The sequence below is a fragment of the Macrobrachium rosenbergii genome, chromosome 42, assembly GCF_040412425.1.
Source record: "Macrobrachium rosenbergii isolate ZJJX-2024 chromosome 42, ASM4041242v1, whole genome shotgun sequence".
NCBI classification, from domain to species: domain Eukaryota; kingdom Metazoa; phylum Arthropoda; class Malacostraca; order Decapoda; family Palaemonidae; genus Macrobrachium; species Macrobrachium rosenbergii.
The window spans coordinates 30,460,115-30,483,328 of NC_089782.1; the positions used below are offsets into that span (position 1 = coordinate 30,460,115).

Here is a 23,214-nt window from a genome sequence, read left to right on the forward strand (position 1 = left end):
AGATTACGGCACTGGAAGTTTTAAGAACGTACAACTGAAAGTGCATTTAACAAAATACTAACCTAAAACTACAATTAACATAAACATTGTTACAAAAAAAAAAAAAAAAGGTGAAAACAATTCTTCACAAAAACGTGAACATTTTTAACACAAGTGAAAACAATTTTATGTACTGAAGTATGACACATTATTTTTACGAGCAGGCACCAGTAACAAAATTTAAGCCAGAGCATCCTTGCCCAGCGACACTTTTCACATGATAAAATATAAAAAAAAAAAAACCTCATTCATACATTTGGAGAGAAAATATCAAGCATTTGGCGAAACAAATTCGAACAGTAAACTGAAGGAACACTGGCTGCAGTACTACTTGAGTTTTCTCATTAACTCAAAAAATATTATCAACCGTAAGAGCTATCAACTTATGTCATATAATTCTTAAAAGTCTATGTGAGATGATTTCGACACAAGAAGAACACCAGAGAATTCGTTATCAAATTTAACCCACCAATGTGTTGTTTACAAATATTACGTCATAACTGTTCCAAAATACAGTTTTGGATCTATACATCTGATGAACCCTTTCGTTCTGTAAAAAATAACGTTCACGGTGTCATTAGCAAATAGAATTTGAAGTCTTTATTTTTTTAATGCTGGCACTTTTTCCTAAATCAGCATGCTGACGATACGAACTCAACATGCCGACAATTTAAAATTGGTCGTGATACATTACAATCGTCTTTGGTAACACAATCGTGAGCCAGGGCTTGTGCATTATACAATGGAGTGTCATGTTTGTCATTTTACTGCAGGGATATGGTAGTATGCACCAGGAAAGGCTTATTATAAGTTATTCAGCATAACACAACTCATCAGAATGACTTAAATTCGACATGTCTTACAGTTTAATCATATTAAAATAAATGTACTTCAATAAAAACCTTAACAAGATTATATATTTTCTATACAGCGGTAACAAATTCAGTTTCAACAAATTCTACTAAATCAAAAAATTCTTTGAAAGCAAAGACTAGGAATGCCTTTGTTTTGGAAAAATGTACCAGCATAATGTTTTTTATCTTTTAAATGATAAAAATTTCTCTCTGTATAATATATATTTATATAATATATACGTATATGACAACTGAAAGACTACTACAGAATGCTTAATCGAAACCATATTTAACAGACCTGTATCTAGCACTCCCGTACTTTAACTGCTCAAGTTAACGAAGAGGATGAACTCACTACTTTTGGCCCAACACACCACCCCCCCTCCCACCTGTACAGTTCGAAGAACAAGATGGCTTTTTTATTTTTTGTTTTGAAGAGGCGTGCAAAAAGGTGCATTCAAAGTGGAGTTGCCATGGTGGATCCGTCGAGTAGTCCAAATTTTGAAGCGAATTCGTATCGGAAACGAGTATATGTAATTTGTCAGGTCGTTTTTTTGACTTGATAACAAGGGTGATGGAATCTACAAGGATACATTTACCTATGACTGTATATGCAAACAAAATGAAAAAGAAAGTAATCTCCCGTCCAAGTCCACTGAAATGAGGACAACTTTCTCGGTGCGCAAAACCACTCACATCTGAAAGCAGTAATGAATTTTGTTGCCCAATCTTCTATGAAATGCAAGAGGCAAACCACAGCCATGTTGATGATAAGAATTATATGAAAATGTTTTGCGCGCCTGTCCTTGTCCCCATTTTTATGGACTTGCAAGATTTCTACCTCTCGGTGTTAATACGGCTGGCAAACACTCGTGGTATCACCATGACAAGCTTTTTTTTGTTTATTGTAAGACTTGGCTAGGACAAAGGAAGGCATCATAAAGATCAAAAATAAGTATCCCTAACTAGCACTTCAGAAGCCCCTAACTAGCACTTCAGAAGTGACTTTGAGAGTAAGTGTTTGAAACACACTAACAAAGAGGATATTTGTGTTGTATAATTTACAAAATAACTGGCAGGTTAAGGTACACCATAGTATTATATAAAGTCCTATATATTTATATCTGTGGCGTCCAACAACGCTGCTGCCCTTTTTTAACTGTGCAACATTTAACTCTTGAGGCATGGCCTGGGGCCATCACTGCTGCTGACACTCGGTTCAGCACACTGTAGTTTGGCATCAATCACATGTGTCACATCACAGACAGGGGTACAGGCACTTGGCTGTGGCATGTTGCCACCTCTCTCCCTTGCATTCATCACCACAGATTTCCCACCCACGTCACTACTACCACTGGGATTGAGAACTCCACTACTTGGGGACAGAGAGCTTTTAGCCATACTGTCTGGGGTGTTGAGTGTTTTGCACTGGGACGACATGACGTCGGTCGTACCGTTCAGAGGTACGGCAAAACTTCCAGTAATACTTGGAGATATGGCTACACTAGCAGTTGTACTTAAGGAAAAGGTATTTGCTACAGAACTTTTATGTACATCAATGGGGGATGACACTTTATGGGGCAATTCTTCAACTTTATTGTTGGTCGACGTCACTGCCAACATTCCGGGTGGAGTAACTGATGACGTGCTCGATAGAGTGGTGGTACCCGAACAAGCGGGCACGGAACATGCCGCAGTACTATGAGGCAACGACACGCAACAGGTGTTTGTTGGTAACGAATTTACGGATGAGCTCACAGACACCGCAGAGGCCACACTTCTGGTCACATCATGAGATACCCCAGTCACTGCTGGACAGCTGGTAGACACCGCATTGTTCACCGAAACCTTTGAACTTGTGCTGTTGTTCCCAGACAATGACACAGCTGCATTCCCAACTGAAACTACAACAGGCATAACAGATGATACTTTGGGAGTCTCAGCTGCACTGCTGGATGGAATATGCCCTGGAGGAGGGATTAAGGGGGATATCATGGGGTTCACACAGGAAGCATTACTGTTGAAAGGAAAATTCTGAGTAAGCGAAGTGCAACTTGGCACTGCCGAAATGCATGCTGGTGTACCGGTTGCTGCGGGAATTGGGGTCATGTTGCTTGTTGTTAAAACAGGTGGGATATTCTGTATGCTATTGTGAGGGTAAAGCACAGACGCAGAGGATGAATTTGGAATAAAAGATGAAACTGTAGACGATACCTCGGGCAGATTTCCCATCCCTTTACTCACAGCTGTCATACTCGTGTTTCCAGTACCATTGACGCTCTGAGATAATGCTGACATTGTATGTGGTATAGATACTTGCAATGTTTGTGGATGGAACATTGCTGTGCCCTCTAAACTATTACTCATCTGTGGTACTGGCAACCCTGCAACAGACACTCCTGACGAGACAGCTGTCGTGAACTGGGAAACGGGCAAAGGCATTGTAAAGACAGGTGACTGTGGTATTGCTATTTGCAGCCGATCTTGACTGGTGACCGTCATTCTGGGAGCGCTCACGCTGGTGGTCCTCGTGTCACCTGCTGAGTAAGAGGGCGTAGAGCACTTAGCAAACTGTGGTGTCGCAGGTCGAACAGGCTGGGTCGCACTTCCTGTTCTGATAAGAGTCTCTGATGGTAGAGTGCAGCCCACCGAGCTGGTCAGCTTAGGAGACTGAGGCATTTTTGGTCTGGAAGGCTTTGGGGACTGAGAAGTGTTTGGGTAACAACTGCTGACAGAGACCACCTGCTGGCTTAATCCTAATGACTGACTGGGTAATGCGTTCTTGGTAGGAAGAGGCACAGAAGGTTTAGAAGGAATGAAACTCATGTTGTTTTTAGGCATGATAGTTGTGTGAGAAAATGAAGTTTGTACACAGGCATTCAATTTGGAAGCCAAGTTAGGCGACTGAGAAGAACTGGTGACTTGAGTCCCTGACGTCTGAGTCTGAGTAAGAGGCTGAGTTATGGTTGGAGTTAGCTGGCTCCCTGACTGGGGTTTACCAGACTGTCCAGCAGGTAGCTTTGGAGACTGAACAGGAGATCTTGTGTGTCCTGTACTTAGTGTCTTGGGAGAGTGGGGAGTTTGGGGTCTCGAATGATTTGTGCTCGACTGTCTTGGTGACTGGGTAGGATACGGCTTTGGAGACTGGTTGGAAGTTGGGGTTCTTGGTGAAGGAGGGGTCATGGGCCGAGGGGAGAGGGCTTGTGGGGGAACCTGGGAAACTAAGGGCACTAGTGGAAGAAGGTTGGACTGAAGTGGTAGATCTGGTAACATCTTAGTTCCCCCGATATTGCGGGGACTCAAAGGAGATCGAGGGGACAAGCAAGAAGAAAACGCAGGGATAAACGAGGCAGAGGGGTGAGTCGGAATAAGGCCAATCGTAGCATCTGGACTCTGATAAACAAAAGGGTAAGTTGGATAACCTAGAGAAGGACTGGTGTAATACGGAAGAGGCATCGTTCCTATTGTGGCAGGAAGGGACACCCCACACGAAGGTATTATGCCTACCGCTGGAGACCCCACTGTGAAGTGCTGCTGAGGCTGAAAACTGGTATTAGAAGGAGTCAGTGTGTTTATTGTTGCTGCTCTCAGCTGTGTTACACAAGTTGGGATTGCTGTTGATAAAGCTGGTTTAGGCAAATTAGAATTAGGCACCATGTTTCCAACAGTGCTCACAACTTGTACAGTTGTTCCTGTATTAGCTTTGTCTTCTGTGACAACGACAGACTGGCCACTAATGTCTACTTTGGAATTACTAACAGCTGTTTGTACAGTGGACATATTTTCACTTTTGGCTGTGGCACTAATTTTGTTATTCACTTTACTACCAATGCTGCTGCTGCTGTTGCTGCTACTACTACTACTGGTAGTTTTAACTGTATCATGAATCATTTTACTTTCTTGAACAGTAGTGTTAAGTTTACCAATGACTTTTGAACTTGAATTTGTACTTTCCTTGGCTACACTCTTGAGTGATGTAGGCAAAGTGGGTGATCCTTTGGTACTTGTTACCGGTGCATCTTCCACTCTAGCCGCTGCAACTGCCACAGCAGCCTCCGTATTGCAAGTCTGCAAAGATGAAACGGCTGTATGACCATCCGAAGACATTGGCAAGGAACCAACAAGAGACATTGTCGTCTGAGTTGTCGATATCGTTGCCGATTGACCGGAAGACACAGAGGAAGTTGAACTCGACACTGATGTTAGGCATCCAGAGGACCTGATATCATTACTCACAGGCACAGGTACTGGTCCAAGAGTTTTTGGGTCTAGCTTCAAGACGACACCTCGTTTCTGCTGGTTTGAAATGTTGTCATTCACATTCGAAAACATTGGTCTGACCCCAGCCGAAGGATTCCCTAAAAACCTCGGATTATTACGATTTTTGAAAAACTTGTTTGGACGAACGTGTTCCTGTAGACCCTTGCCACTGGAAGACTTTCCAGCTCCCAAAGCAAGCTGCTCTCGTGAAATTGTGGGGTTCCAGCTCTTTGGAGGGGTCTTGAGTGTCCTGTAGCCGTAGGGCTGCGACGACTTCCTGCAGCCACCTGATGACAGTAACTGTTTCCCACTCTGGTCTAGCTTCCCCTCTTTCCTCACATTGACTCCATTGTTACCTGGCTTGGTGTCCTGACTTTTAACTTCCTCAACTTGAGACAGTTTTGATGGTCCTGCTTTGAGATGAGGTTTATTGAGATTTGCCATGCTAGCTGCTGTGAGGCTGGCTGGAATATGGGTAGACCTCGAGTCCTTTGGATTACCAACTTCCTTGGGATCCTTTGTTGGCTGCTGAGTGTCACTCGGTCTTCTGGGTTCCATCGTTCTTTTGTCCGAGGTTTTGTCTTGGCTTTCACTGATGGACTTCTTGGCTACATTATCAGGGAAAGTCTCCATTTCTGTCTTTTCATTCACAGCTCCTTTGGAATCTTTGGAACCTGTAGTATTTGGTTTAAGTGTCACAGCTGACACATTTCCGGAAGGAGGCATGACATTCGAGGTCGCCCCCTTCGAGCACACTTGATTTTTATTGTTGGCATTACCTTTCCCATCTACTTTATTTTTGACAGTGTCTACGGGTACAGAAATATTATCTTTGACTTTGGACTGTTTGTTTATCACACTTGGAGGTTCAGCAATAGTCTCTCTCTCTGCTTGCTTCTCACCAGCCTTCGGAGGGAAGTCCTCCCCAATTGAACCACTTTCTATTTTCGATAAAAGTTCACAGGCTTCTGATTCAATGGCGTTGACCATTCCTTCAACCGTAGTCCCCCTACCACTAGCACTCATTATCCCAGACTCGCTTATCGTTAGCTGCACTTCCTTCCCCTCGTCCTCTCCGTCTTTCATATCCACAGCACTGGGCTTGTTCTCCACCGTCAACAACGCAGGCTCACTCACCAGGTTCTGAAGACCAGCCGCGACCCAAACATTAACGTGGTCGGTCGTCCCCGCCTCCCCTTGCAGTGGTCTGTGCAAAGCTGCACCGCTGCACACAGCAGCAGCAGCAGCAGCAGGAACCCCCACCCCACCCGGAATGCAATCCCCACTCACTGGAACGCAACTCCCACTGGGGATAATTGTACAAGGAACTCCAGCTGGGCTAATATAACCCACCTCACTGGGTATGAACGTCACCCCGACATTGACACCGTTGCTGGGTGCCGCCGCGTAAGCTCTGTCGTACGTCAGATACGTGTCGACAATATTATTACCGTCTGTCACGTTCGCGACCTTCTGCAAATTACTATCACAACTTTCACCACCACCACCACCACCACCACCACCAGTGTCTGTTTTTGCTTCACTCCCATTCTCTCCACCATTACCCTGTGTCAATTCAGGTTGCACAGACTCAGTCTTTTCCTCACTCGCCGGAGCCTTGCAACTTCCCTCCGGGGCAGCGACCTCCTCGGGTTTGGCTGCGGCCACCGAGAGCGCATCTGCCGCGCAATCTTTGCAGCTGGTCGCCTGGGATTCGGTGGTGGCCTTCCCAGTCTCCGTCTGCCACTTTTCCTCATCCTTTTTAAGAGACGTATCACAATCGTTAGTTTCGAAGGCTTGGAGAAGGGGAGCACACCTGTACTCCAGGACATTTCCCGCTGCATCCAAGGAAGCATAAGCTGAGACGTTTGCGCCGTTCCCAACGCTCGGCTCTAACTTTGGCATTTCTTCATTGGAATTCAAGGCTTCGGAACTGAACGACTCTGGGTCCAGTTTGATCTTTTTACTAGCTCTCTCGTATATCCTGTATTGCAGCTGCAACGGTTCAGTCTGCAATACAAAAACAGTCATCAGTGTGCAACATATTATCTGTGGTAAAGAGGTACTGTTAAGAGATACCAAGAGAGTAAAACCTCAGAACTGGATAATCCAGATTGTCTGGATTTCCCAAAAGCTTTTAAAAGTTTAGACTGTTAATTCTTTAAACTTGCACAAATCCAGACTACTATAACTGGGGGGGGGGGTTAAATCCTATCAGGAAATGCTGACTGACTAGATTTCTCAAAAGTTTTCAAGGTTTATGCTGTTTATTTGCATAAATATGCCGAATACTTATTGCTCTCAACAAAGCCTTCGGTAATCTGAACAAACAGCTGTGATGAGGAAAGCCGTATTGGATGCTCACCCTTTGCCAAGATGTTATGTATGCCACATCGACGAGAGTTAAAGTATCACTGAGGGGATCTTCCGAAGTGCAGGTCAGCACAGCCAGCGGATGAGACGGACTGACGCCAAATTTTGCTCTCAACAGCCGCTTCAACTGAGCTACGCTGACTCCTGCAGGGCACTGGAGGTATCGCACGTGGCTGCTGTCCTTCTGCGAACGGAGAAGCTACGTGAAACAACAGGCAAGACGTAGCAAAGAAAAGGTAACAAAAGAAAGGTCATGCGCTGAATTTAACAGACACTGGGTATACTGAAAATTACTTCCTCTACAAGAAGTTTTGAAACTTCAAACTGTCTCTCGTTTACATGAATCGGCAATAATTTTTCAATGAAAAATAAATACTGTACGGAGCCATCGCACAAACTGAGAAAAATTAGGGGCGTGAGAAAATAGTGGGGAGAAGTACAGTATTATGCTCATTTGTCTACTTAGTAATGCAGTACTGGGTCTCAACAAAAAATCAAATTTCACATGAGTACCTTACAAAAACTGAACAGGAAACTTTCGAGACAGAAAACAGGTAGGCAATACATCATAATTTTTATCTTCTAAATGGTTTCTATAGCCTTCCACAAGGAATAAATGGTATATATAAATTTGTACTCGGGTAATTTACAACCAAAAATTGCTTCTCCTCTAAAAATTTCAACAACAAGTGAAACCTTAACATCATGCTTCTTATTCTCTGGAACCAACTGTTACCAGGTTATGGTACCTCCCTTTTCTGGACCCAAGTTCTATGATATACAAACCTTCATTGGGAGATGAGGTGCTTTAATTTCATCCATTGACATCTTGGCACTAGGACAAGTATGGGTGGGTGCAGACACTGAACGGAGATTGAAATATTTTGGGTTGTATGAGGAAGGTGCTGGGTGGAGGGCCACAGACACTGGGTCATCGGGTAGTATGTACCACCGACCCAGGTCTTTTCCTCCATCCTCTGGTGTGAGAGGATCTGCTTCGGGATGGCTTGCATAAAAGTCTCTTCGTCTACACATCTCATCTGTAACAAAAAAAATTATGACATGAAAATTGATAAAAATAAGAATTTGACCTCACCAAATGCCTCCGTCCCACGACAGACATTAAACACTTACTTTCTTATACCTATAAATAATCACATCACAAGTAAAATCTCACAACATTTCAAGGGTAAGACACGAATCGCAAGATTTTTATTATAGACATTCGGTTACTAAAAGTTGAGTTTTTACAATATAAATAACATCCATACAAACTCATCAATCATACGTCCATATTCGAATTCCTGAATGTCTCCAGACATACACCATTTTTTGCCTTCCAGACAGAAGAAGAGTGACAGTATGACCTCTTACTGTCACTTGAAAAGTTCCCAGCAAGAAGTCAAAGTATGCTGAGGTTGTCATAAAAACTGAGGAACCGTAACTGCTTGAGAAGTTTCCTCCAGGGTGGCAGGCTCCTGGGGTTGTCTATCAGAATTACTCCAAGTGAGCAGCACTTTTGCTCAGATGGTAGTTTCTCAATGACAGATGGATCAGGACATGATAGTAAGCTCCCTGGAGGTTGCAAGGTTACAAGGCATTCCTACCTGATGGGTTACTGGCCCCTAATTTCTAGTGTCTCCCCTTCAGGATGGAGACACTAGAAATTGGAGGCCAAGATACTCTCAAGGTCACTACTGTATGTCCATAGTCCACTGGCTGAGATGTGCGAGGGGGAGGGGAACTTGTCTCCACAAAGAGGAGTTGGTAATCAATTCTCACGACATTCTGCTTGTATCTTTTCCCATCTTCTAAATTTCTGGAGATAAGTCCTCACAGGCCCAAGAACCGTCTGAAGGCAAACAGAGCACTCACCACCTCTTTCCACTTCTCACAAGAGAATTAGTTGAAGACAATTGTCCTTTACTTGGCCTAAAAGAGGGACCAATGCCTCCTCATCTGCTTGGTAAGGGTGGTTGAGTAGGGTCATCTAGGTGTCACAGGTCTCATGCCTTTGTTTCTGTGGCAATGAAGAAGTGGCTCTTCCTGCTTGCAGTAGAGAGCTACCTGGAGGAGGATAAGAGGAAGCCTGGTTTACCAGTGCGACTGTAACTGCAGTAGATGTCAGTTCTCCAGAAGCTCCTTCACCAACATCTTGGAGAGCATGAATGGGTCAACAGACAGGTTCTTTGTTGCTGTGTCCTGCTTCTTCATCACAAAGTTGGCAAGAGGTATGCCACGGTTCAATGTCCTGGCCGGCAAATGCCCATCCTCCTGGCTTTCACCTCCTCTCCTGGCAATGAACTGATTTGTTAGAGGACCCACACCTACCAGTTGGCGAATGCAAGGAATGCTCAGAGAAACCACAGTCATGTTTGTCTTTTCAGAGGGCTACAAGGGCCACAAAGAGCATCTTTAAACCTTGTAGAGTCTTCCCTGACTGAAGTTGGGAAGGGAGAAATTAAGGTGGGCAGCCACTGAATGGTCTTATGTTTTGGAGATCCTTCAACACCACTAATGAAGCTTGCTTCCTTTGGACAGACAGACTCATCCCCTACATTCTTTAGGCTACCACTTCATCAGATAACTGAACCATGTGCAACAGGAGCAGATGAGCTCTGGAAGTTTCAGGTGTTGCAAGAAGTGGGGGGGGGTCTTTGATGCAGGCAAGGACCTAATGCCCAGTTGGGGTCATGGGTCGAGAAGACCTCTGTGACAGGGAACACCTCTTCTTTTAGTGGTTTTGTACAGCTGCTAACATGGGCCATCACAAGACGGCAAGGTTGAGGAAACAAAAATCTCTGGATGATCGTTCTTTTAGAATACACCTGGAGAGAGTGGGCACCTCTGCTTATATTACTGAAGTGGAACCCATGGGATAAGGTGACCTTTAGTGAATGTGCAGGTGCATTTTATTGATCATTATTGGTTACTAAGGTCTTCGTCATTTTGATTTTTTATTGTTGCATGTATAAAACATTCATTACTTTTGATACATATACTACAATACATACATGAGGCACTTATGGATTGTTGCATGTGGTGTTACAATACAGTACGTACAATACTTGCTCATGAATAAATAGTTATATGAATGTCTCTAGAAAGATATTTTTGTTGCTAAAGTGCAGTGCTTATGGGTGTATTACATTACTTTAAACAGTACTTTGGTCCTATGTGAATTTTTTTGTTTTACTGAAATAAGTGTATATTTGCATAGGGTAAGCTAAGTAAACAGCAAGGCTAGGCAAGGGTTTTTGGATAGCCTAGCACAGGCTAAACATAAGTCTATCCCTTTACTCGCAACTGTCCACATCCCCTTAGACATATTACTGCGGTTAAAACATGAGATTACTATATTCGTGATATGCTGTTGCCCAGTGCAATGGTGCAAAAAGCCTCTTTCTCCCTCTTGGTGAAAATTAACTATTGGGAAAAGGATTGACGAGAGCCATTTAGCAACACACCAGGGGATACATAAGTAAAAATATAGTCTGTTCTTTCTCCAAAGACCTAAAGTCACAGTGCAGGCAGTCCCCAGTTATTATCTGCCTCGGTTATTGGCGATCCGGTTTTGCGGCGCTTGTCTAGCGATGACAATACTGTAAACTGGATCTTTGGCACAGACACCCTCTTATTGGTGACGATAACCAGAGATCAGCGCCAATACTCACCTAACAGAGGCACTGATCCCTTCTTATCGGTGCCGATAAGCACTGATATTCATCGATTTCTGGTTATTGTCACGCCATTGGGAACAAGATCCCCTACGATAGCCAGGGACTGCCTGTATGTACAACTTGATTACCCAAGAAATTTTTAATTATCAGCTCCAAATATCAAACTGAGAATAGCCCTCCATAAAAGATGGGATCATATTCGCTTACAGAAGTGTATGAACCAGAACTTGATCACATGAAGTTTGGTTAATTGATTAAAATGCTTACTCGGAACACTGAGATAATATACGTGACGCTCGAAGAGCCTGCCATAGGAGTTTGCTCTAATAAAATGGTCTTATTTATTACTGTACACTGTATATTACTCTACACTATTACATCGTTGAAGATTCTGAAATATTTCTTTTTGCACTGTGGTCTGGTTAAACTACTTAATAATAACAGGACTTATTTCCAAAACTATGCCTGATGTCGGCTGAAAACTGAATAATCGCATGAAACATGTATGTACAGTAATACTGTATGAAATATCAGAAAACGATCAACAATATACATTGCTGATCTATCTAGCAAAACAGCTGAAAGAATTATGGAGCAATAAATGTGAAAATTATCCTGATACACCATATGACTAAAGTGTAAACACGATATTTCTAAAAATTCTACTTACGGCTAAGGCTATAAAACATATTCAAGCTATGAAAATGGTTTTTAATGCATGGTGAAAACTATAAGAATTCTCCAGATACTGTATATGGCTTTAACTATAAAAATGATCATCTGATATATGGTGAGGACAATAAAAGATTATCCTGATAATCAGCGAAACTATAAAAACTATCCCGATGTACGGCCAAAAGCATGAGAGGTTATTGTGATACATATCTGGTTAAAAGCATGAAAATACTTGTAATATATGGTTAAAAACATGAAAATAATAATTATATATGGCTAAAAGCATCAGAATAATTGTGATATGACTAAAAGCATGACATTCAGAGGTCTGGTTAAACAAATCATTTATAACTAAAAAAGCATGAAAATATCTGGTATATGGCCAAAAGCATGAAAATCATTGTAATATATGGCTAAAAGCATGACAATAATATTTACATATGGCTAAAAGCATGAAAGTGCTTGTAAACTATGGCTAAAAGCACGAAAATAATAAGTATATATGGCTAAAAGTATGAAAATACTTGTAATATACGGCTCAAAGCATGAAAATAATTGTGATACATGGTTAAAAGTATGAAAACAATTGTGATTCATGGCTCAAAGCATGAAAACAATTGTGATAAATGACTCAAAGCATGAAAACAATTGTGATACATGACTCAAAGCATGAAAACAATTGTGATACATGGCTCAAAAGCATGAAAACAATTGTGATACATGGCTCAAAAGCATGAAAACAATTGTGATACATGGCTCAAAAGCATGAAAACAATTGTGATACATGGCTCAAAAGCATGAAAACAATTGATACATGGCTCAAAACCATGAAAACAATTGTGATACATGGCTCAAAGCATGAAAACAATTGTGATACATGGCTCAAAAGCATGAAAACAATTGTGATGCATGGCTCAGAGCATGAAAACAATTGATACATGGCTCAAAGCACAAAAACAATTGTGATACATGGCTCAGAGCATGAAAAAAATTGTGATACATGGCTCAAAAGCATGAAAATTGTGATACATGGCTAAAAGTAAGAAAACAATTGTGATACATGGCTCAAAGCACGAAAACAATTGTGATACATGGCTCAAAGCATGAAAACAATTGTGATACATGGCTCAAAAGCATGAAAACAATTGTGATACATGGCTCAAAAGCATGAAAACAATTGTGATACATGGCTCAAAGCATGAAAACAATTGTGATACATGGCTCAAAAGCATGAAAACAATTGTGATACATGGCTCAAAGCATGAAAACAATTGTGATATATGGCTCAAATCATGAAAACAATTGTGATACATGGCTCAAAGCATGAAAACAATTGTGATACATGGCTCAAAAGCATGAAAACAATTGTGATACATGGCTCAAAAGCATGAAAACAATTGTGATACATGGCTCAAAGCATGAAAACAATTGTGATGCATGGCTCAAAGCATGAAAACAATTGATACATGGCTCAAGGTACAAAAACATTTGTGATACATGGCTCAGAGCATGAAAACAATTGTGATACAAGGCTCAAAGCATGAAGACAATGATACATGGCTCAAAAGCATGAAAACAATTGTGATACATGGCTCAAAGTATGAAAACAATTGTGATACATGGCTCAAAGCACGAAAACAATTGTGATACATGGCTCAAAGCATGAAAACGATTGTGATACATGGCTCAAAGCATGAAAACAATTGTGATACATGGCTCAAAGCATGAAAACAATTGTGATACATGGCTCAAAGCATGAAAACAATTGTGATACATGGCTCAAAAGCATGAAAACAATTGTGATAATGGCTCAAAAGCATGAAAACAATTGTGATACATGGCTCAAAGCATGAAAACAATTGTGATATATGGCTAAAAGCATGAAAACAATTGTGATACATGGCTCAAAGCATGAGAATAATTGTGATACATGGCTCAAACCATGAAAACAATTGTGATATATGGCTAAAAGCATGAAAACAATTGTGATACATGGCTCAAAGCATGAGAATAATTGTGATACATGGCTCAAAGCATGAAAACAATTGTGATATATGGCTCAAAGCATGAAAACAATTGTGATATATGGCTAAAAGCATGAAAACAATTGTGATACATGGCTCACAGCATGAGAATAATTGTGATACATGGCTCAAAGCATGAGAATAATTGTGATATATGGCTCAAAACATGAGAATAATTGTGATATATGGCTAAAAGCATGAGAATAATTGTGAAATATGGCTAAAAGCATGAAAATACTTGTAATATATGGCTAAAAGCATGAAAATAATTTGTGATATATGGCTAAAAGCATGAAAATACCTGTAATATGTGGCTAAAAGCATGAAAATAGTAGTTATATATGGCTCAAAGCATGAAAACAATTGTGACACATGGCTAAAAACATTTAAATAATTGTGATATACGGCTCAAAGCATGAGAATAATTGTGATATTTGACTAAAAGCATGAAAATTGCAATATATGGCTAAAAGCATGAAAATAATAATTATATATGGCTAAAGGCATGCAAATACTTGTAATACTTGGCTAAAAGCATGAAAATAAATGTGACATATGGCTAAAAGCATGAGAACACTTGTATTGCATGGCTACAAGCCTGAAAATACTTGACATACAGCTAAATCTGCATAAAAACATACAGATACCACCATAAAACAGCAAACTGTTTAGAACTTACTCTGATATAATCCAGGTACAAGCTTATATACTATATCTTGCAAGGTCTTGTCAGGTCTGATGCTGAGTAACGGCTTGGTCTTGTGAACCTGGACATCGCAGATGGGACAGAACTTGCTTGTTTCCAAGTATCGTACTATGCAGGTTTTACAAACTGAAAATACGACGAGAAAGGGTTCTAGAAGCTGACTGTCGCTGCCTAAAAACTAGTTACATTAGTGGAACAGAATGGAATGGAACATGAAATTTAGGCCAAGGCCAGGTGCTAAGACCTACGAGGTCATTCAGGACTGAACGGGAAATTGACAGTGACAAGGTCTGAATGGTGCAACTGTTTGGAGAAGGTTGAGGACAGCAAGACGGAAAGAGAATATGAAGAGGTACAGTAAAAGGAATGAAAGAGGTAGCCAAAGGGATGCAACAAAAAACCTTAAGTAATGCCTACAACGCACCGCGTGAGGTGCACTGACAGCACTAACCCCGCCCCACAGGGGAGTATCTCAGTGAAATAATGGACCCTAAAACGAACCTGTCAATCTAGAATTATCTTCTTACAAAAGGATTAAAAAACCGCTACTTGTATTTTGACAGCTTATACTTCCATGCATTGTCTTAAATATTCAGACCTTGACTTACTTTTCAGGGTTCAGAGACATAAAAAAAACAGTAAGATACCTTTTTGACAAAGTGTGTCAAGTGTTTTGCTCTAAATATTTAGACCTTGACCTATTTTTCAGGGTAATAATACAACTTAAGTAACAGTAAAGATACCTTTTCAACATTTTGTCAAATGTACTGTTTTCCATATTCAGACCCTGACCTAATTTTCCAGTTTCAAACACATCATAAATAACAATGATTATACCTTTTCAACAATACATGTCAAATGCATTTTGAATATTTAGACCTTGTCCAAATTTTCAAGGTTCAAATGCATCCTAAATAACAGTTAGATACCTTTCTGACAATTATGTACCTAATGCTTTGTTCTGAATGTTTAAACCTTGACCTACTTTACCTTTTTGAAATTGTGTCAAATGTACTGTTTTAGATATTCAAACACCGACCTAATTTTCAAGGTTCAAATACATCACCGAATAACCTGAGATATCCTAAACGTAAACGATCTGCCACACTTACAAGAATGGAGGCACTCAACGATGGTGGTGGCATCCACATAATATCCTCCGCACAGAATGCACAGGAGGTTTGGGTGGAGCTCCGTAACTCGGAGCCGATGCAGCCCACTCATCCTGCAACCTGAAACACCAAGAAATAGCGAATGGAGTGACGTCTAAAAATTGAGCATTGAAATTTTGAAAATCTAAAAATTAAGAAGAGTCCCACTCCTTTGGCACTGACTCGCTCGAATTTCCATCCCACATTTATAAATAAATCCTTTTGGGGCAAGTTAAAAGTCTCGATGTGACCAAATGGTTTGGTTAAGTGACCTAAGAATATTAGTGAGAGAGTGTAATTAAAGAATATATTATGCTGTATGTTTAAATATGTTTGATTTACAGTAACTTTTAACTTGGCAGTCTTGTTAAACTACTCGAATTTAATTTAATATAATTAAAGTGGCAAGATAGCTTCTCTATACCAGAGTAGCATGGATGCTTGTCAGTACTTTATACCTGTATAAATGGCAGTTTACTGCTATAATTCCATCCATCTCAGGTACTGTTTAACTATCCACCTTATTTCCCACAACTCTTAACATCCCTCTCATCCATAATGTACATCAAATGTGAGCAGAGGACCGGCAGATTCTGCTATTTCTAATCCACCACTAGGCATGGTTAGATGATGTTGAATTTTTGGAAATATGCATTTGGGCTTCCTTAAATGTTACAACTAGCATAAACAAAACAGCCTCTGTGATAAAATTTACAGACCCTAACCTAGCCAGGGGCTTCATTGTCAGACCCCATGTGACTAGGAGCCTATAAGGACCATGCAAAAATTTAATCGACCACAGGTTCCAAATATACCATACAAAAAAAGGAATACAAATCATGTCAACATAAAATTCCTGTCAAAATCGATTGTGGGATACAGTGGCATAAAAAAAATAAACTTGACTATACGTATCAATAGAAATGAGGCCCTCACCAGCTTATTAGTTCATTATTACACAATGTAACTATGATATACAATAATTAGCCATCTCCAGGACATGACACTAACATTATTATTTATATTACTGCTGTATTGTTATTTCTCTTAATCTGAACAATCTTTCATCTTTTTCACTTCCTCCCCAAATTAAAAGTTAAATTATAATTAGCATTTATTTGCGGTCTAACGTTCTGGATTGTGTGTGGCTGTGTTGGCATGACGAATATTTGACCACAACGGATTTCAACAATTGCTTCCATCACTAAGAATGCCATATTTCAATGGGTAAATCCTAACCTAACCTGACATAAGGCACCATTTCCATACCTGACTACAGGCCTTTAACCATGATTCCGGTTGAAATGTCAAATGTAGCAACACCTCAAGAAGCAAAAGTTACAATTTCTGTATGAAAATTTCCAACAGAAGCTGCTAACATCTTGGTAACTATTCACTTTGAACAGAATTGCTATAAAAGATGTTTAAACTGTTGAGATAAATAGAAATAACACTAAAGAAACACCACACGCAATTATGGGCACTTTGTAAAACAAATTTGACTTGAAACTTGCATGTAACAGTCTAGAATAAGTAGCCCATTAAATTTTGAGATGGTCAAATAGCCAAGCCAAAGCCAGGACCAGCAGTCTAACCCAAAACGACCAAACCTTGCCCAACGTTGGGCTTCAGAAGCACTGCAAAGACTAATTTCTATCTATCTGTACATAAAATTTTATATATACGTTTTCCGGCAATCTAGGCTATGCGTATCCCACTGCTCGTGGTAAACCAATCCATTGAACGTATTGTCATATAATTAATACTAATTGGTACATGTGGTTTTCTTTATTATATACTGTACACAAGATATCAGTTTCCAATACAGTAGTACCTCAGCTTAGCACTTTACACTTATAAGCCGTGATATTAATTTATAATAACATTGCATATTGCATTTTTGAATAAATCCCTGAAATTGAATGTCAAGGGTAAAATATAGGTAATTTTTGGCTATAAGGTACATGGAATTGATGTTAGCTGTACGATAATCTAGAAAATATTCAGTTGCTGGCTATAATAAAGGTTATTTGTTACTTATACGAAAGCGAGTTCGTGTTGTTTCGGCCGTAAGTCATTTAGACCGTAAGTACGTTTACGTGCAAAATGGGCGCCGTGTTTAGTGCCAGTCCCTTGGGGATGTACGTAAAACATAATATAATGACGGTAAATACCATAAGCACGACGGTACATACCACAAACATTACGTCTTACATTGTTTTGGATGCTACGGCCTATGTAACTTACGGCTGAAATGACCAGGACCGCCAAAGCCAGATGCCCAAAGTTTCTGTTGAGTTGCCACTGCAATGATGATTCATGTTTTCTCCACTATTTTTCACTACAATTGACTGAGGACAGGCAATTAAATGGAAAATAGAGTTTAGGTCAAAGGCCAAGCACTGGGACCTATGAGGTCATTCAGCGCTGGAAAGGAAACTGAGAGCAGGTAGGTTTGAAAGGTGTAACAGGAGGAAAACCTCGCAGTTGCACTATCAACGTTAAGAAAGGGTGGATCGCAAGATGGAAGAAAGATATGAGTGGAGGGACAGTAAAAGGAATGCAAGGGGTTGCACCTAGGGGCTGAGGGGACGCCGCAAAGAACCTTTAGTAATGCCTACGTTGCACCCTGCGAGGTGCACTAAGAGCACTACCCCTTACGGGGGACTGGCAATTAGTTTGGCTGACTGTACCGAAAAAGCCTATGACAGATATCACTAATCATAGCCTCGTTATACACAAGCCCTCATGTTACCAGATGTTGTATAATATCATTATCTCTTTTCCTGTAAACTTAGTGCCGATAAAGTACTGGTCATCCACCGACTGCACTCAAAATAAGGCTAAAACCACAGTGCACATCATTCACTTTTGAATGTCAACCCATTTACATAAACATAAAAATCAATATTTCAAATTAATACCTTATATGTAAGATTACAAGAAGCCAATCTACCAGTTAGTATCAACTATATTACATACGTTAAGTAACAAACACCCTATATTCAAATGGTAGCACGGCAGAATATAATCATATCACGGCTTACAAGCGTATAAAGTCCACTAAGTCAAGGTGTTAGCGTACTGTTTTAGGCGTTTCTTGATATTTTAGTTAAAATGAGTGTTTAGGAGTTGAGACAGACCTGGCTACCCTAGTCTAAACCAGCTGTCAAAAGTAGGTCATGATATTTCAGTCTGAAACACAAAACAAGTGTTCAGGAATTATGACATACCCACCTACCCTATTCTAAGTCATTCTGTAAATGGTAGGTCATACTTTAAACAGGTTAAACAGTGACATAAATATCACAACTATGTTAATAAGATAATTAACAGACAAGTGTAAACAGGCTAGCCTACAGCAATTCTAGGCTAGCCTAAGCCTACCTAAATACAAGCCCTAGCCTAATTGGCTACCTGGGTTACCATACTAAGGCTGCCACAGACTAGGAGAAAGTGACCTAGTTTCCCGTCTGGGGGCTACAGTAGCCACAGGTTACCATGCTGGCCAGGGCTAACCTAGCCGTCGGACTATGCTAGTTACTAGTCTAACTTACAGATTAAACTAGTTACTAGCCTGACCTTCAAGGCTACATTGGTTACTAACCTGACCTTCAAGGCTACACTGGTTACTAGCCTGACTTTCAAGGCTACATTGGTTACTAGCCTAACTTTCAAGGCTACACTAGTTACTAGCCTAACTGTCAAGGCTATGGTAGTTACTAGCCTAACTTTCAAAGGCTATGCTAGTTGCTAGCCTAACTTTCAAAGGCTATGCTAGTTACTAGCCTAACTTTCAAGGTTACGCTGCTAGTTACTAGCCTAACTTTCAAAGGCTATGCTAGTTACTAGCCCAACTTTCAGAGGCTATGCTAGTTACTAGCTTAGCTTTCAAAGTTAAGGTAATTACCAGCCTAACCTTCAAGACTATGCTTGTTACTAGCTTAACCTTCCAAGCAGGGGCTGCCCCCCCCCCAAAAAAAAGAAAAATGTGACTGATTTTTCCTCATTTTTTGAACATTCGTTTTTCATTTAAAAGTTAATTTGTCCATTTACATTAGTTAAATAAATAGGATATGATTTAATTAATAAATAGGGCATGTTAGAAATTCATCAAATTATTGTGGCAACTACTTAATTAAATCAATTGGGAATGTATTTAATTTAATAAACAGGGCATGTATTTAATTATGTCAAGATGGAATGTATAATTAAATAAATAGGATGTGTATTTGTGTATTTAATTAAGTATGTCTGTATTTAAATAAGCAGGCCATGTATTTAATAAAATAGGGTATGCATTAAATTAAGTAAATAAATTATATAAAATTAAATAAGTAGGGTATGTAAGCAATTAATTACATAGGGTATTTAATTATATAAACATGGAGTTTACTTAAAAATAGGGCATGCATTTAATTAAATAGGGCATGTAAATAATTAAACCCACAGGGCATGTAAATAATTAAATCAATTGGGCAATTAATTAATTATTAACGACTGACATGGAGAGATATAGCAATTGGCATCATATATATATATAATCATCTCCCCAACGAGTACCTGGCAACGTCTCCCCAACAACTTTCCCCAACAATAACCATTTCTCCAACACAACAAAGGTAAACACCATTATTCCTCCCCCCCCCCATAAATAACGAGGTCATAATATCAACAACGTTTCAAGGCCATTTTATAAATTAAACTTTCGAACAAAATCACTTTCATTTTCAAGTGTGTCAAGTCGAGTGTCACGTCGGGTGTCAAGTCGGGTGTCACGTCGGGTGTCACGTCGAGTGTCACGTCGGGTGTCATGTCGGGTGTCAAGTTCACGGGACGTCAGTCAGTCGGGTCACGGGGCTCGGGGAGGTCACACTACTTGTGCCACGACACAGCAGGAGGAAAAATTCCCCGACGACGACGACGGCGCCCTCGTCGCAGGGCTCGGCGAGGGCGTGCGGGCGTGACGTGCCCTCCCACGGGGGGGTGTGAGGGGCGGGCGTCAATGCAACGACGTCGTGGTGCATTCCATCAATACGCATTTGCAACAACGAACATGGCTGAATGCATCCTGGGGACTCCTTCTCCTTCTGGCCCGAAAATACTATTCGCCCTTCGGCCCGCTGTCATGCCGCCCTTTGGGGTGGCCCTCGACCGGCGGGGCGCCCGCTCACCTGTAGCATCTCCGGGTCACATAATGAAGGCGTTCGGAGGTCAGGGGGCGACCCAGGTGGCCGAAAAAAGTGGGGGATTGGTCAACAAGTGTCGCACTCCACCCCCGCCATGTTTGTTGCTCACCAACACTGGGGTGTTCATCTTTGCAATGTCTCCACACCCAAAACAAATCATCTCGCTCAGGGGTTATGGCTGTGCATTTTTCGAAAGTGCCGTCTCTCCTTTGCTAATTACCTGCATTTTTACCTTCGTTGCATCTTTCGAAATGCTCATTGTGTACGAAATATGCTTTAATTAACCTGGCAGATACGTAAGCGTGGAAAGTGTCGTCCCTTGGTCGCTAATTACCTGCGTTTTTACCTCCGTTGCATCATTTAAATGCAGAATATTTATGAATTATAATTTCAGTCTCTTCACAAATACGTTAACGTGTTTACAGATACCTTCCTTTCAAACTGTTTTACACCGGCTTACTTCCCTGCATTTTTTCCCTTTATTACATCTTTTAAACGCAGAAAATCTACGAATTATGCGTTACATATCCTCAAAAAATACGTTAACATGTTTACAAACATCTTCCTTTGAAAAGATTCTACGCCAGCAACTTACTTCCAGGAAATTCTGTGATGATGCATCAGATATATAATTGATTTTAATGTATTTCAAACACTGTTTTGAACAGACTCTTGGGTCCAGTTATTAGTCAGTAAATTAAAATACCTTCCACGTCCTCATATTACATGAATGCTACCTTGTTTGTGAGGCCAACGGAAATGCCTTCGTTTATAAGGTAATAAAAAAATGTTTGCACAGAACTAAGCACTCTCTAGACTGGCTGGTGTATTAAGCATGCTTTCAGACGCATACACGCGCGCGCACACACGCATACACACGCGTGCACATGTGTTCATTTCCATACGTATACAGTATATTTGTATACGACTGTGAAATATTTTCTGTTGAAACAGATTCCATCAAATATAAGGAGCCCATAGACACGCCAAAATATAGAAAGTATAATATGCTATATTTCTTTCCTGAAGAGAGAGACAGTTTGGTCCCTGAAATATAGCATTTACTTTCTATATTTTGACGTTTCTGTGGGCTCCTTATATATATATATATATATATATATATATATATATATATATATATATATATCGAGCCCTAGACCGAAACCTGATTTTTATATGCCTTCTGATGTTTCTAACTTTAGACTAGAGCCTGATTTTCCCCGAAGCTAATTGACTCATTATTGCTAAAGATATAATAGTCTACAAGGAGAATTTTTCCTTCATCTCTCTATACAAAGGGACATTGACTTCAGGAATAATTTATGGTAGGCCTACGGCATATTTTAAAAAGGGGACACGCTGGCATGAAATATTAGTCAACACAATGAAAGATTTGCATGAAGATTATCAGCGGAATACAGGAATATATTAGTGATAATATCTCTCTTTCTCTCTCTCTCTCTCTCTCTATATATCTCTCTCTGTATATACACACACACACTATATATATATATATATATATATATATATATATATATATATATATATATATATATATATATATATATATAGAGAGAGAATGTCTGGTAATACACTCCTTTATTCAGCTGAAAATCTTCGTATATATAAATCATTCTTTGTGTTGGTTAATATTTGATATCAGCGTGTCCTATTTAGAAAATATTCTTGAAGTCAGGTCCATTTATTCTGAAGAGAAATGATAGAACACTTTCCTTTGTAGGATATTATATTTCAGTCGATGGTGTATCAATTATCTTTGGGAAAAGTAAGACTTAATAGTTTAATGTTAGAAAGATCAGGAGGAATATGAAAAAAAAGGCTTCGTCTGAAGGTTCGATGATATATATATATATATATATATATATATATATATATATATATATATATATATATATATATAGTATATATAGTATATACATATACATACATATATGTATGTATATATTTCAAATGCATCTTTCCTGAATTTGTCAACTTGTCCTTAAACTATATTATCAAGATTACATAAACAGGTGTCAAGTAGTCAAAAAAAAGTACACAGTTATATAGGTATCCATATATATTAGTCACATATCGGCAGAAAAAAAAGAGGCGAATAATTATATGTCGTTATCATTTCAAATCAGAATTATACAGACAGTTAAAAGAAGCTCTATCTTGAGGACAGAAGGGACTAGATTGCGCCGAGCAGGAACCCACCACTCGTTAATCACGCAAGAAAAGTTGCCTGCAGGAAAAAAAA

The 23,214-nt window shown here is 40.0% G+C and overlaps 1 protein-coding gene across 1 annotated transcript; it reads right to left on the reverse strand.

Moving 5' to 3' along the window:
- Window positions 1-638: 638 nt before the first annotated feature.
- LOC136828140 (serine-rich adhesin for platelets-like) lies at window positions 639-21,071 on the reverse strand. The gene is made up of 6 exons (XM_067085959.1): window positions 20,937-21,071; window positions 15,724-15,843; window positions 14,585-14,737; window positions 8,313-8,566; window positions 7,519-7,710; window positions 639-7,163 (listed from the first exon to the last, which is right to left on the reverse strand). The coding sequence occupies exons 2-6, from the start codon at window positions 15,833-15,835 to the stop codon at window positions 2,064-2,066; spliced, it is 5,811 nt and encodes a 1,936-aa protein (XP_066942060.1). The 5' UTR covers window positions 15,836-15,843; window positions 20,937-21,071; the 3' UTR covers window positions 639-2,063.
- Between the last annotated feature and the right edge of the window lie 2,143 nt (window positions 21,072-23,214).

Coding starts and splice junctions, on each gene's coding strand:
- LOC136828140 (XM_067085959.1), bottom strand. CDS start 15,835: ATGAGTGGGCTGCATCGGCTCCGAGTTACGGAGCTCCACCCAAACCTC. Junction 14,738..15,723: donor CGTTGAGTGCCTCCATTCTT/GTAAGTGTGGCA, acceptor TCGTATTTTCAG/TTTGTAAAACCTGCATAGTA. Junction 7,711..8,312: donor CACCTCATCTCCCAATGAAG/GTTTGTATATCA, acceptor CTCCGTTCGCAG/AAGGACAGCAGCCACGTGCG.